Below are 16,512 nucleotides of genomic sequence, written 5' to 3'. Positions count from 1 at the left end.
CCTGGTCTTAGCAACCACTAACTGTCTGGCAGCTGCACATTTGTATGTAGGTGAGGTGCTCGGTATGGGACACAGCATAGAGAGGGCTCTGAGGCTATCATTAGTCAATGTGAAGCCGTTTACCACCAACGCATTGCAGACTCAGTCACACAAGTGCAGTGGGTCATGGTAGAGGAATATATTACCCTGGTCTCGCCAATCCACTAAACTATCTGAGCAGCTGCACACTTTGTATGTAGGTGAGGTGCTCGTAAGGGACACAACATCTCGAGAGGGCTTCTGAGGCATATTAGTCAATGTGCAGCTACAAACGCATGCAGACTCGTCACACAAGTGCAACTGGGTCCTGGGTAGAGGAAATATCTTACCCTGGTTCTTCGCAACCACTAACTATCTGAGCAGCTGCCACACTTTTATATGTAGGTGAGGTGCTCGTATGGGGACTCAGCACGAGAGGGCTCTGAGGCATCATTAGTCAATGTGAGCCGTTACAACGCATGCAGAACTCAGTCACACAGTGCACTTGAGGTCCTGGGTAGAGGAATATCTTACCCTGGTCTCGAACCACTAACTATCTGAGCAGCTGCACACTGTGGTATGTAGTGTGAGGTGCTCGTATGGGACACAACAAGAGAGGGCCTTGAGGCATCATTAGAGTCAATGTGAGCCATACAACGCATGCACGACTCAGCACACAAGTGCACTGGGTCCTTGGGTAGAGGACATTATCCTTACCCTGGTCTCGCAACCACTAACTATCTGGCGCTGCACACTTTGTATGTAGGTGAGGAGACTCGTAAGGGACACAAACAGAGAGAGGGCTTGAGCATATCATTAGTCAATGTGGAGCCATACAACGCTTGCAGAATCAGTCACAACAAGTTGCACTGGGTCCTGGGTAGAGGAATATCTTTACTCTGGTCTCGCACCAGATACTATCTGAGCTGCTGCACACTTTCGTATGTAGGTGAGGTGCTCGTATGGGACACAGCAATAGAGAGGGCTGTCTGAGGCATCATTAGTCAAATGTGAGCCGTTACAACGCATGCAGACCTCAGTCACACAAGTGACTGGGTCCTGGATAAGAGGAATATCTTACCCTGGTCTCGCAACCACTAAACTATCTGAGCAGCTGCACCACTTTGTATGTAGGTGAGGTGCTGTATGGGCAACGCAAGAGAGTGTCGGAGCATCATTAGACAATGAGAGCCGTTACAAGCATGCAGACTCAGTCACACAAGGACAACTGGGTCCTGGGTAGAGGAATATCTTTACCTGGTCTGCAACCACTAACTATCTGAGCAGCTGCGACACTTTGTATGTAGGTGAGGTGTCGTATGGGACACAGCAACGAGAGGGCTGCTGATGCATCATTAGTCAAGTGAGCCGTAAACGCTGCAGGACTCAGTCACACAAGTGCACTGGGTCCTGGGTAAGAGGAATATCTTACCCCTGGGTCTCGAACCACTAACTATCTGGCAGCTGCACACTTTGTATGTAGGTAGAGGTGCTCGTAAAGGGACAAAACAAGAGAGGGCTCTGAGGCATCATTAGTCAATGTGAGCCGTACAACGCATGCAGGACTCAGTCACACAAGTGCACTGAGTCCTGGGCACAGGAACAGCTCTTACCCTGGTCTCGCTACCATTAACTATCTGAGCAGCTGCACACTTTGTATGTAGGTGAGGTGCTCGTATGGGACACAGCAAGAGAGGGCTCTGAGGCATCATTAGTCAATGTGAGCCATACAACGCATGCAGACTCAGTCACACAAGTGCACTGAGTCCTGGGCACAGGAACAGCTCTTACCCTGGTCTCGCTACCATTAACTATCTGAGCAGCTGCACACTTTGTATGTAGGTGAGGTGCTCGTATGGGACACAGCAAGATTGGGCTCTGAGGCATCATTAGTCAATGTGAGCCGTACAACGCATGCAGACTCAGTCACACAAGTGCACTGAGTCCTGGGCACAGGAACAGCTCTTACCCTGGTCTCGCTACCATTAACTATCTGAGCAGCTGCACACTTTGTATGTAGGTGAGGTGCTCGTATGGGACACAGCAAGAGAGGGCTCTGAGGCATCATTAGTCAATGTGAGCCGTACAACGCATGCAGACTCAGTCACACAAGTGCGCTGGGTCCTGGGCACAGGAACAGCTGTTACCCTGGTCTCGTCAGGGACAGACGGTCATCTCTACTTCTGGAAGGTGTCCCCACAGTTGATGTCTTACCAAGTGTTGGAAAGGTAAGCTATGAGGATGAGTTCTTATAAATCACACCTTGAAGAATCCCTTGTGTTTTTCATTAAGTTGTTATTATCAATACACAGTAAGAGATTGGATATTTTTATGACAGTATTCATCTGAAATACTGCATGAATTCTCCGTTAATAAAATTGGTTGCTTTCAGAGAATGATTGTGATTTTTGTTTTAGTACTCAAAAGTCCTTCTTCAGATTGTTATTAAATTCTTGAGTAATTACTTGTGAATCATTCAAAGTTATCTGAAGTTGGTTAATTTTATGTTAAAGTGTAATATTTTACTTTTAATAAATAGTAATAAAACAAGGTGGGAGTATGTCACACCATGTGTCATGTAATAGTCTTCGCTGAAGTTACATGCAATGCAAAGTTTCAAGTTAATAGCTCATTTTATTTTTGACATGACCTGTGGACAGACAGATGGTACATGCTGTTCTGGTTCATTCTACCCAAAATCGAGAAGTATACACATCTTTTTACAATTTAGCAACTAGTTAGTAAAAATATCATATAAGCCAGTTCAGATAATATGAGGTCTGTCCAAAAAGTATCCGACCGCCGACCAGTAGGCAGCCGCGGCGTAACCGACCGGCTCGAACCGGTTATTGGAGGGGAGGGGCGAGGCTACTCTTTCCCATATTAGGCATTGAATACGATCCGGTCACTCAGTGAGTCACAGCGCTCTGTTCCGTACAGTACTGCCGTGTGTGCGTCGCATTTCAATATAACTGAACAGCGCATTTGCATTAAATTTTGCCAAAAACTTGACCATTCAGCATCAGATACGATTACTATGATACAGAAAGTTTATGGTGACATGTCTATGAGCGATACACAAATAAAAGAGTGGTTTAGGCGGTTTAAAAATGGCCGCATATCAGTGGAGAGTGATGACCGATCTGGCAGGCCTTCAACGGCCAGAAACGCTGAAAATGTTGAACGTGTTCGTGCAGCAATTAATGAAAACCGTCGATTGACTGCCCGAGAGCTGGAAGAAGTTTTAGGAATACCAAAATCGTCAGTTTGTAACATTTTACACGAAGATTTAAAAAAACCGTGTTCAGCAAAATTTGTTCCTCGGCTGCTGACAGAAAACCAAAAGAACTGTCGACTTGAAACCGCACAGGACAATCTGGATTTGATAAAAAGGGACCCAGGGCTATTTAAAAAAGTTATTACTGGTGATTAGTCATGGGTTTATGGCTACGACCCTGAAACAAAGGCTTAATCTTCACAGTGGAAAACTTGCGAAGAGCAACGACCGAAAAAAGCAAGACAAAGTCGAAGCAATGTCAAGACAATGCTGACAGTTTTTTTTTTACCAGAACGGCGTTGTTTATCACATATATGCTCCAAGAGGCCAGACAGTGAATAAGGAGTATTATCTTGAGGTCTTAAGGCGGCTACGAGATGCAGTGCGAAGGAAACGACCTGAACTGTGGACAAGATGTGACTGGATCCTGCACCACGACAACGCGCCAGCTCATTCCTCAAATCTTATTCAGCGTTTTGGTTAAACACGACATCAACCAACTACGACAGCCTCCCTACAGTCCTAACATAGCTCCTTGTGACTTCTGGCTATTTCCGAAATTAAAAATTCCTTTGAAAGGAAAACCATTTGACGATGTAGAACAAATAAAACAAAATGCAACGAAGAACCTGTTAGCCATTCCGCAAAATGAATTTAAGGTGTGTTTCCGGAAGTGGGAGGAGCATTGGAATAAGGTAGTGGCTTGTGGAGGGGAGTACTTTGAAGGGGACCAGAAAGTTTTCAAAACTTATCTTCTACATGAAACAGAAAGCTAAGCTTTAATTTGACATTGACATCGAGATTAATAATGGAGCAAAACAAACTATGTTTATCGCTTTTTATGCTTAGATTTTTATTTAATTTTTGCTAATTCCATAGTAATAACCTCATCTAGCTGATATATTGACAAATAATTGTGATCAGCAGATTATTTCCAAAAATTGTCACTGGTGATGAAACATACATATAATTTTTTTAAATGACTTTCCAACTGGATGAGAGAGTTGTGTATGGGTGTATAAGAGGAGCCATCCCCCTTAATGGTCAACAAACAATGATCGATAAAGAATCTAATGTACACTGTTTTCTTCAGGATCATGGCCTCTAGTGACTACAGAGCAAAATGTTATCTACTTTCTGAGTAGTCCGAAGATATCTCAAAAACTTCAGAGTGTAACTTGCATTGATAAAGTTAAGACTTCTATGAAGTCATCCTATCTGTGGCACAAAATTATAGTTTTATCCTTGTGGGTTAATATAACATTACACCTTAATAGTGTCCTAATAATTGATGAATTCTCATACTTACTTTTAGACATAGGAGACAGGTAGAAGTTACTTTAGTTAGAAGATGGCTCTGTAAATATACCAGAAAATCTTAATGAGATTGTTTAAGGCTTCAGAAACTATTCACCATCCATGATCCATGCTTGTACGATAAAAAATCTTTACTGTTTAAATTGATATAAAAATTACATTGCAAGTTAAGCTGAAATGTTCAAGCTCTGTTTGAAATCTGGTTGGTAACCTTGTGTAGTTAGCACTACTGAGTGGCTCGCTGACATTGCATGGCATGATATCAGCTCTTAGAGGATTAACAGATAAGTTAAGCTGAAATGTTCAAGCTCTGTATGAAATCTGGTTGGTAACCTTGTTTAGTTAGCACTATTGAGTGGCTCGCTGACATTGCATGGCACGATATCAGCTCTTAGAGGATTAACAGATAAGTTAAGCTGAAATATTCAAGCTCTGTATGAAACCAACCAATTCAAGAAATTAACTTAATCACATGTGTTGATACTGAAAAATGTCATAAGATTAACTTTATAATATATTATGTTTACCAATTTGTTTATTCTGTTTTTTTTCATTGGCAACATGGTTACCCATAAGACTAATCTAGACAGAGTAACTTTCTGACAGACAGAGATCAAGACTTCTGATGAGCCAATGTTTACAATTTTCAGTAGCAATGTAGAGGTAAAGTTTCATACCAAATTTTTGTCTTCTAATTTATCAGTAACAGGTGGGAGAGGTTTCACTAAACACTCAGCTAGTCATAATTGAATAAAAATTTACATAGATATAAAATGGAATAAGGTGAAACAAAATATAATTATAACAATGTAGCAGATGCTGTAAATTTATATTAAATAATTCTCAATAAATCAAGCCAGTTCAACAAACAAAACTATGTTTCTCTATAGTGGTCTATGTTTTTAAGGCAATTATATAAAATTATGGTGCCTTACCTTGTCACCAATTCCATAATTTGTTTTTTTATGTAGATTTAAACACTATGTGTTTCAGTACGTATAACACTACCAAAGATATTATCAGAGGTAGAGCCTTCCTTTTGGTTTTATGTTCTGATATGTTTTAAATGGCTCTTTGTAACACATTTTATCACTTTCTTTTGAACTTATGTATATTTGTGAATTTCCTCCCCCATTAGTTGTCCCCTCCCCTCAAAATCTGCTGTGTTGGACTTTAGCCCTTTAAGCCCATATATAAATCCAGCTCTGCAAGAGGTGTACAGAGATTTCGATATACAAGCAAGATCACCCTCTGTGTGAATTATGAGTGGGCACTCAGATGACGAACATTCCGGATGCGCCCAGCACATCAACTTAATTAGTGAAAAAAGTGGAAAAATTAGTTATGAACAATCACCACAGTACAATCAGAGAGATGATGTTGACATATCAATAGGCTCATGGAATAACATTTTTTTAAGTGTTTTGGGTATAATACATGTGGCAGCAAAATTTGTTCCAAAATTGTTGAATTTACTAAAAACAGCTTTCTACCTTTATTGAGCTTCTAGTTATGATTTTTTTATATCTGTTAGAAATACATTTGCTAATAGGTCTATGCAGTTTCGGAACATATCCTCGAAAAGGTGATGAGCTATTTTGGTGTAATGATAATATCCTCGATTGGTTTAGTGAATTGACATAAAACAAAGTGTTTTCTCCATAAATCCCCCATGTTGAAAATATGTTCATTAGAATCTACGTACAGTTGTTCCAAAATTATCAGTCTAGTGTTCAAGTCTAAACATTTTTAAGTTTAAGGTTAGGGCAAATCTTACATCATTTTAAAGGTCTTGTTAAAAGGAACTCATTGGAGAAAACAGAATTCACTTATCTCAATCTGTTTCAAAATGGTGGCAGTTTTTTGGAAAAATGTTCAAATTTACGGAATGCCCCATGTTTTTTATTCGTTTGAGTTTTGTTTATTCTGATTCCAATTTCTTACTCACAAGAAACTCAGCTTCATTCTAATATGCCATATAACTACTTTTAAGAGTATTTTGGTGTTGACCCCAACTAAAATTTTGAAAAATTCAAAATTCATAAAAGTAAAAATGTTTAAATAGTAACAATCATAATGTTTTACATAATTTTAAATGTCTCATTAAGATGAAAAGTGTATTAAAGTGTGTACTCTTTTCGTTATCTCCAATGGTTTTCAAAAATAAACAGAAATCTGTTTTCTCATTATTTTTTTTAATGTTTTGTAGAGAACTGGGAGTTTAGTTGAATAAAGTCGCTGAAGTTTTTGACAAGAAGTATTAAATCATTTGAACTGCCAGTTATTCTGTACGTACTCAGTCAAATCACGTAATTGGTTTATTTTTATAATTTTGAAAATTTAAATCATACATAATATATGGAAATAAAGTAAAACAAGTTTTGTTGAACTTTTTTATTGTCTTAAACTAAATTTGTGATTGTTCATAGAAGTTTTGCCGATCTTAGGCTAGTGGATAAAAATACATTTTCCTGTGAATCTAGAGAAAAATTAGTGAAATTTTGGTTTCTAGATGTTTATTGAATCTATAAATTTTGGTTTCTAGCATGTTTATTGAATCTATAAATTAATCTTTTTGTATATCTGATTTGTATATGAATAATAATATTTCATTAAATATTTTATATCGATTTTAATTCCGTAACAAACCAGAGATTTTCTCTGTATAAATATTTCATATCATTTCTCCTAAAATTCAATTACATAAGTTACAAATTTAAAATTAAATATCCAAGAATAAAATATTTCAGTTTCACGTTGTTGGCAGGTACTGCTGTGATACCACCAATTTACAGGCAGGGATCAGCTGTTTTGCCTTCCCCCACCACAAGCAGGACATGTTTGTCGTGGCATTGGAAGGAGGGGCACTCCACCACTGCTCAGCTTCAGCTGCCAAACCTGTGGCCTCAGGTTAGGTGATCAGTCTATTTATTGACCCACAAACAATATTTTTTAGGTAAGAAATTTATTTTCTCTCTCCTGCTGTATAAAGGAGCTTTATTCCCTCCAAATGCGCATTGTGTTTCTATTATAATGATTACAACATTGCTAACAAAAAACAAACATTATTTGCCTATCGAGGTTATAGCGTAAATCATTACTGGGTACACTAAGTAGTAATATAGAACACAGATATTAATATGTTTTCATTTATAAAAAATTGTTTTTGCAGAGCAACATTGTTATGTGCATTGTAAGAGTTAGGTTCTTTACCATTCTCAAAACAATTACCTCTTCCAGCTTTGTATGGTAAAACTTCTCTCAGGATGACAAAACAACATTTTCCTCCCTGATAAATAAATAATTAAAGGTTTGTGAAATATTTATTTGTGGTATAAACTTAATGCTGCCTGTTTCACAGAGCATCTGGTGAAGGACCCAGTGATAAGTAGTTTTGAGCCGCAGCCTGCAACTGTGACATGCGTAGAGTTCTCTCCTCACCATGACGACGTGTTCGCAACTGTCTCCACTGACCAGACGATCAGGATTTATTCTCTCTTTCAGGTATTTCTTAGAATAGTGACTCGACTACAAACTCTTGAACTGACAAATTATTAGGGTTAGTCAAAACTGTTCCTGGGACTGTTACCTACATTCAAAGATTGGTTTACACAGGGTAACATTTCTCTTCTTGTAGTTGGTGGAAAGCGTGTAGTCCTTAGGCATTTCTTCCAATAATCCTCTTACAAAGCTGCATACTATTTCTAAAAACGAAGGCTGTATTTATTCTTAGCATTAATTTATTCTCATTGAAATACCTGATTAAAAACAATATTTGGTTCGAGGGTTAACAAGAAATCATGTCAATCTCCTGTCTCACTTTTAACTATTATTTTAATCAGCTATACCTCTTGTATACTTATATGTATTGTATATATGTATTCTTATTTGTTTTTCTTCTGTTATGAAATGTTTGGAACCTTGCACAAACAAACATGAACAATGCTCAAATCTTCATAAAGTTTCTAATAGGGAATTTTTCAGTCATTGCCAGTCAATTTTGTATTGTTATATTAGATTACTTGTTATTGTTTAGCAACTGAACAAATCCTATCCATGATGAAGTTTCTGCTCTAAATAATATATCAATGCCTGATTTTATTTAAATTCCTTTATTTATTTGACCCTAAAAAACAAAACATTTGAAATAATCTTTTTGGTATATTTTTTGTCAGTGTGACCATTAAAAAAAAATACTCTTATCATTTTAATTGAAATTTTTTTAACAAGTTTGAATACAGGAAGTGAATTGGCAGTTATTTAGTAGAATTAAGACCCAGCTGTATTAAAATTACCTTGATTTTTTTCCCATAAAAACAATGTTAAATCCCAAGCATTTTACGCTCTTACTTTAATCGTAGCATTATGGAATATCTAATTTTAAAGATGTAATTAATATACATCCAAATATTTTTAATGTAATTTTTGTTGTAAAGTGTATACTTATTGAGTACTTAAATTATGAAATACAACAAAGTTTGAAATTGTTTTCTGAATAAGCTCTTAAACATAAAAAAAAACAACAGTTGCCTCTAAAATGGATTTTAATGAGTGAGTTAATAGTGATGGAATTATAAAAAAGAACTTATTCTGGTTATGGATAAACTTTCAACAAACAAGAATATTGTATTCAATTTGTATCAGATAGTGATTTTTAAATCCACAAATCTCTAGTGATTAAGATTAAAATTAATATCAATTGTCTTACTTTTCTTTTCAGCCTTCACTTACAGGTCATTAAATGATTTAAAATGTTTAATATGATGAAATAATTTTTGTTGTTGTAGCGACGTGCAGAGCGAGAGATATGTGGAGTAGGAAGCCTGGTAGGGTTGTGCTGGGCTCCTGCTCAGGCCCATGTTCTGGCTGGGTGGGGAGACCAGGCTGTAGTGTCACTGTACAACTCCCACACTGGAGATACTCTCAGTGCACTTACACCAGACAACACTGAGAATAAAGCTCACATATCTGCTGCTGCCTTTAACACCAAAAGGTATGTAAACTGTTTATTGTTTACTACCTTTTTTTTTTTTTTTAAGGAGAGGCCGATCTCCTTTTAAGCCTTATTCTGTCCGCCCTCATGGGCCACTGGCCTGTGCGTGGATCTTATCAAACAGAATAAGGGGGAGAGTCGATACAGTACAAGGCCAATGGTACTGATAAAAAGTGCAATGGTCACAGACAGGATTTGAACCTGCGCTATCTCTAACTCAGACCCAAAGTCCAACGACTTAGACCACTCGGCCATCGGCACTCCAACCTGGAACCTGGTTACATAATAGTGGAAAATGTACTTTGGTGGCTCTAAAATAGATATTCAGTTTCATTACGGATTTGTGGTTTGGAATAAACCAAACCCAAATGCCTTTTGTTAAATTTCATCAATATGTCTGTATGTCATGCCATGTATATGAAGTGGAGTGAGAAAGTTCACAGAATTATTATCTGTGTTCAATCAGGGGAACTTTTTCCTTCATTCAGTTACAATACTTGTAGAAGTGCTGAGCTGTCTTTCCGAAAGTTGCTGGTTGTTTCTGATATAGGCTTGATTTTGAACCTTTTCCTCACTCTGGGTTCTCTCCGCTATGGTCACAAAGCGCTTATTTAGAGATTGTCACTAGTAACCTGTATCTCATTCAAAAACTCGAAAACAGTAGGATTTCAGTATTTACAATTGGTATATGTTACACAAAAGTATAACATTACATTTTGGGATTGAAATCCTCCCTCTTCTTCAGGTGTAAAAAAAAACTGATATATTGTCTGCCGCACTTAGGTTAATTTGGCTGATTTAGGCAGTCAAGATAATTGAATGGACTAAAATACATTAATTAAATCCCTAAAAATTATATTTAATAAGTTAAATTATAAAAAAAAGTTAATTTTAAAACGATTTTTACATTAGCTTTGTTAGAAAAATATAGGTTGAATGTCTTTTTAAATAGGCTATGGTATTGCAGACTATAAATCTGAAAGCTATCTTGAAACAGATAACTTTTTAAACAGACCTTCATTTAAAACAGTAAATCTAAAATTTTAAATTCTAAAATTTTCTATTGGTTTTAAAATATTTGTAAATGCATATTCAAACACTAATACAGCCGACTCTCGATAATTCAAACATTCGATAATTCAAAACTCTTGGTAATTCGAACGAAAAGGCCGGTCCCTTGAAAAACTCTCGCTATTTCGAAATTTTTCAATGCATTTTGATACACTCGGTATTTCGAACTTACCACAGAGGACAGACTAATTTTGAACACGCAGTAATTCGAAGTCTTGTCGGCGGAACTCTCTATAATTCGAAATGACGTAAACGAATTGAGGTTAGGCCGATACAGAACACGCAGTAATTCGAAGTTCACTCGACAGAACTCTTTGTAATTCGAATTGAGAGTCGGCCGGTGGGAAACACGCATTTCAACTTATTCCTATCATAACAAGAAACTTTGCATCCTGTGTCCCAGAGCATACTCTTTGCAGTGTTGGTTATGTTTGCGCCATGTTGTGTGGAAGTCGTGTTTGTTGTGTGTAAGAAGTGTTTGTCGTGATGGCTACTAAGCAAAAATATAAATATCTTTCTCTTTCGGAAAAGAAAGAAGTGATCGCGGCGGTAGAAAGTGGTAAAGCGAAGTCAGAAGTTGCAAAAACATTACAAATCCCTGCGAGTACCTTGTCTACCATTCTAAAAAATAAACAAAAAATAGTTGAAGTGAGTTCCGTAGCAGGAAGAAAAAGAACGACAAAAGGTGAATATCCTAGATTAGAAGAGTGTTTAGTCACATGGCTTAGACAGTGTAGAGATAAAAATGTTCCTGTTGGAGGTTCGCTTTTAAAAGAAAGGGCAAGGCATATGCTAAAGAGCTTGGCATCCCCAGCTTTGCAGCAAGCGAAGGCTGGTTGACTAATTTCAAAAAACGTAATGGTATATTTTTTAAAAAAGTTTGTGGGGAGAGCGCTAGCGTTAGCGACAGTGTGTGTTCCGATTGAATCATTAGAAATTAATGTTCTTTAAGTTTTTGTTAGTTTGCCGTATGACATTGTGTGTTTAATAAAAAAACTCTTGGTAATTCGAATAGTTTTCTTTTCCTCTCAATAAATCGAAACTCTCGGTAATTCAAAACTCTCACTAATTCGAATTTTTTTGCATGTCCCGCCAATTTCGAATTATCGAGAGTCGACTGTATGTTCCTTGTACTAAAAAAACCATTCACTAACTGATTATGTTTTAAGTAAATAAAAGCTTGCATTGAACACAGCACCATTTTCGATTCTGTCATTTTGGATGAACAAAATTTTCTTAACATGAATAAATCTCATTTCCTGTTATAAATTAAATATAGGATGTTCCACGATAAAAACAATTTGTTAACCACCATATTTGAAAATCATCTCATTATTTCCACTTCATCAACCTTATTTGGCTGGGTAAGGTTTGTTGTTACCATTGGTTTCTTATTAATCCTTTACGTACTACTTGTAAATGGATCTGAGCTTAAGAATAGTCTATTATACATATTCTCATTGCAACCTTCCCTCAAGAACTTTCAAGCATAATTTAGGCTATACCAAAAATGTGCATTCTGGGCTTCTGCTACCTCTTATAATTATTCTCTATAATAGCCCTACCATGAATCAGGAATTTGTGCATTGTTGGACTCATAGGATGCCGTTGATATAAATCAACATAGAGCTTTGCTGTTTCTAAGGTGTAAGGGTCATATTTTTCTACATTTATTAAATGCCCACTTGAGATAGCTTCCAATATAACTTTCAGTCCATAAATCAGATCATAGCTAATCCCTGAGATGTCAGCAACCAGTTGTGGATCATTAAAAATCAAACAATCTGTCTTCTAATGTTGTCATTGTTGGAGTTGCCAAAATGAGATCTGAGCATTTACCAAGACACTAATTTCATGACAAATTCTCTATTGTATTTTTTGTTTCCTCTCTGCTCTAAATTTTTCTCTAAAATTCTCTGCTCCTGGGTCCTTTTCTTGTGATAAATTTGTATTGCCAATTTGTAGGTTAAATGTAATATACATTTAAATATCCGAATTCTGGCATGTAGGATGGAAATTCCAAAATCCAGAGCATTTGGACTGATTTCATGTTTTCTCCTTAAAATCCTGTGGATAAAGGATTTGTAGACATGTCCATGGCTGCATTGCAGACCTTATCATTGAAGATCAAGGATACTAGATAAGAGATGATTTTCCAAGTATTCAAGTTTATCATTGGTTGATGGCAAATTTTACTCACACATCTGCTCAAACAAATGTCTGTGCGTCACCACTTCCACACCCTAGGTACTTGAGTCTGTTACAGTTAAAACAAATTTTATTGCAGAAAAAGTCAAATAATTTTGTTTGTTTGATGTGACTAAATATCTTTAAACTCAATTATTATTAAAACTTGTGGGTAATCTTTAATGTATATTAGCTGAAAATCCAAATTAATGAGTTGTAAAGAAAATACAGTGGGGAGAGAGGGAAACACAACTAAGTTTTCCAAAACTAATCCTTTAACAACAAAATAATTTTTTAGATGGCCTATTTTTAAGACCCAATGTAGAATAATAATAATAAATGTAGAAATACCATGTAGAAAAAATAATAATATCTTATATGTACTTACCTGAAGTGTCGTGTTCCATGACCTTAAATTAAAAACTGATACCTGTAGCAAAAATAACAACTTTAAACGGGATGTCATTAATGTGTGTAAACTGTGTAGGGCGATCTAGTTCCGACTACCTTTGGACTGATCCTGTGTAATGATAAGGGATAGGAGGAGTTGAGTATTGTTTCTGGAACTGTCTATAAGGAAAATCAATAAACAACGGTTTTGCTACTCAGTTAACTCTTCAAAATATACTTATGGCCACCTAAATTGTCCAAATCGACTTATGTGCATTGTTTTTAAGAGCTTAACCTTTTGCGCTCTTTTTTTGTGTCCTCAAAGTCCAGGGCTTTTGCACAAGCCTATCAGATTTGAGGGCTCCTGTTCTCTGATATCCTTGGGGCTGAGGAGATATGCTCCCAGGAATCTTTTCAGAGTTTCTAAGATGGCAGGACAATCTAACCAAATATGCTCTGCTGATTCCTCCTCTTCTCCACAGAGTCTACATTCGTTAGTCTGGTTAAGGCTCATAAGATGTTTCCTTAGGGGGCCATGTCCTGTCAACATCCCTAATATCAGTCTTATATCCTCCTTACTCTGATCCAAGAGCTGCCCACCGTTTAACGTTAGGAGAGATAAACATTTTGGATAGTTTTAATCCTGAGGCTCTACTCCAATTAATGTTTCTTATCCTTTTTTCCCAATCTTTAACAAGAGTTTTGCTGTTGGAGAAAGCTATCCCGCAACCTGGCTCAGGCCTCACCATTATGGACTCCGCTCCCTTTTTGGCGAGGATGTCTGCTTTTTCATTTCCATGAATGCCCTCATGACCCAGCACCCAACCGAGTGTTACTCTGTTATTCGTTGCCAGCTAAGCTAGAGCATTCTTACATTCCCAGACTGCTTTCGAGTCAAACAATCAGATATCAAGTACCTGTAGTGCAGCCTGACTATCAGAAAGTATCAAGACTTGTATTTTAATCCTTTTGTCCTCATTTGTATGAGTCTATTGCCATGACTTCCACTTGGAATACCATGGCATGTTTTCTCAGGGGCACTGCCATGTTAACTCCTGGTTCGTATAATCCGTATCCTGCCCTAGAGTCAAGGCGTGAACCATCTGTGTAAAACTTCAGGACTTGTTTTGTAGGGTAGGCCTCCTTTTTAATCCATTTCTCCCTTCCATCGATAAGTGCCTCTTCAGATTGGAATTATTTTTCAATTTCCTATTCGTTATTTTCATAGTAATTTAAATGTTTAAAAAAGAAATGAAAAATAATTTTTAATTTATTTTTAATGAATCTTTCTAATAAAAAGATAAACATACATTAAGGAAATATAACTCTTATACGAATATTGTTAACAAAGATATGTAATAAAATAAACTTTTACAGTTATTTTATACTCAGATATTTTATTTTACATTTTTCTCATTCTTTACGAAATAAAACTTTTAAAAATACATATGAATGTGTAGTCAAAAATAGTTAGCACACGTCTTCTAGTAAAATTGTCTAGGTTTCTATCCCGTCTATCACTTCAGTGTATAGGCCCACTACGTATCATTCATCTTGTTTGCACAGTCAATGTTTAGAGAAAAATAATAGGCTAATTTAATATTTATTGCTTTATTTAAAAATTACTTGAAAATAAAACTGCTCGATAGGTTTCAGCACTCACCTGTGAAAAAAAGAGAATATTATAAAATAACTGCTGTGTTTAATAGCCAGAGGTGATGGCCTTACAAGCTATGGACGTATTATATCTTGGCCAGTACAGCTAGACATACAAGCTGAGATAACAATACAGCAAAAATTAATCCGCACTTCCGACAAAATGGCAGTGGCTAGTAGAGCTGGCCATATGAGATCCAAGGACAAATTATAAATACTGCCTTCGAGTGCATATGGTTCAGAAAATAATAATGCAGCTAATTTTCTAAAAACATGACAACATTATTTAAGATCATCACTCGACTATCCACTTGAAAGATATTTTGGACTATTTGTTTGGATTAGTAAGTTTTCATTTTATATTGCAAATTTAATTTTTTTTGTTTCAGTACCCGACTGTTTGCTATTGGTGACATAGAAGGTACTACACATGTCTGGAAAATACCTTCACATATACCAACTAAACCTATGCATTTGTAATATTTGTGAGGAGTAGTTTTAAGTTCACTAAAATATCACGTAATTTTACTTGCAGTTTATGATTACACGTGTTTCTGTCTTAACACGTATTATGTTGTAGCCATTGTATGGTTACATATTACACATTCATAATGATGTGATTAGAAATTGTAGAACCCAAATAGATTGGGATTGTTGCACAAAAATTGTTCCTCTGTGAACCTGAATACATCACTAGCCAAATGAGATGCTGTCCATTAAGTGAAAGTTGGTCAGGACTTATTTTATAATATTAATAAAGAGGTTTACATACCCTGTGTCTGTTCTTTTTAATCCTTATATGTTTATATTCCGTTTAAGTACAAGATTAAGAAAACTTCATTAATATAATATGCAATATGATGGATATTTTAAAAACATACAATTTAAACTACAAATACTGTACTTAAAAACATTTTAGTTCAAATTTCAAGGTTCTCTTATCACATACTGAATTCCTGAAAATGTTGCTAGGAGAATGACTACTAAAGGAGTTGAAGACTTGTTAGGGATCCAAGATCAAGGATAGGACGCTCAGATGGGAAAGTAGTTTTACCCCACACAGTTCTTAATCACTTGTGGCTCCTTTCATCTGTACCTGCACTGGATGCGCAAAGTTGCAAACCCGATGTGCATGTACTGTGTGGACAAGATTGATGATACTAGGCTTACCTGTATTGTATGCGAGTGCTTTATGTAATGAGAAGGGTTCTCAACATAAATCTGGGAATTTGACATAGATGATTATGTTGATAAAATGCTCTGAAACTTAAAACAACTGGAATGCAGTCACTGCATTCTTTATTCTGAATCAGAAGAAAGAGAATGGGTGTCTGAAAGACCCTGGAGAAGATTAGGTCGGAATGAACATAGTAGAGTTTGGTCCTCTACATGGCTTGATGGTCCTCTTAGAGAGAGTGAAACTCTCAATATTCAACCGAGTATGTGGCAGCTGAAAAAATCTTTAACATTCCTTGACATTCTTTAGATTTTTCAAAAACTACTATAGGGCTATAGACAATAGACAGAATTCTTTATTCATAATCTTCAAGATTAGAATGGTGTCATAAAGTTTACATGTAATAAAGCTTACGATGGTTGTGTA

The 16,512-nt window shown here is 36.4% G+C and overlaps 1 protein-coding gene across 2 annotated transcripts in view; it reads left to right on the top strand.

Annotated features, from left to right (window-relative positions):
* Positions 1 to 15,680, top strand: part of LOC124374535 (cytoplasmic dynein 2 intermediate chain 2-like) — a 29,554-nt gene extending 13,874 nt beyond the window's left edge. For both annotated transcript variants that reach the window (XM_046832740.1, XM_046832745.1), the window contains 5 exons: positions 2,039 to 2,246; positions 7,380 to 7,522; positions 7,974 to 8,116; positions 9,400 to 9,605; positions 15,299 to 15,680. In XM_046832740.1, the coding sequence (XP_046688696.1) occupies positions 2,039 to 2,246; positions 7,380 to 7,522; positions 7,974 to 8,116; positions 9,400 to 9,605; positions 15,299 to 15,389 (791 nt within the window). In that variant the 3' untranslated portion in view covers positions 15,390 to 15,680. The remainder of the gene's footprint in view (positions 1 to 2,038; positions 2,247 to 7,379; positions 7,523 to 7,973; positions 8,117 to 9,399; positions 9,606 to 15,298) is intronic.
* The last annotated feature ends 832 nt before the right edge of the window (positions 15,681 to 16,512 follow it).

This window comes from Homalodisca vitripennis, chromosome 1 (assembly GCF_021130785.1).
Source record: "Homalodisca vitripennis isolate AUS2020 chromosome 1, UT_GWSS_2.1, whole genome shotgun sequence".
In the NCBI taxonomy this organism is placed as follows: Eukaryota; Metazoa; Arthropoda; class Insecta; order Hemiptera; family Cicadellidae; genus Homalodisca; species Homalodisca vitripennis.
The sequence above is the reverse complement of the archived record's forward strand: the minus strand, read 5'-3'. Positions and strand labels throughout refer to the sequence as shown.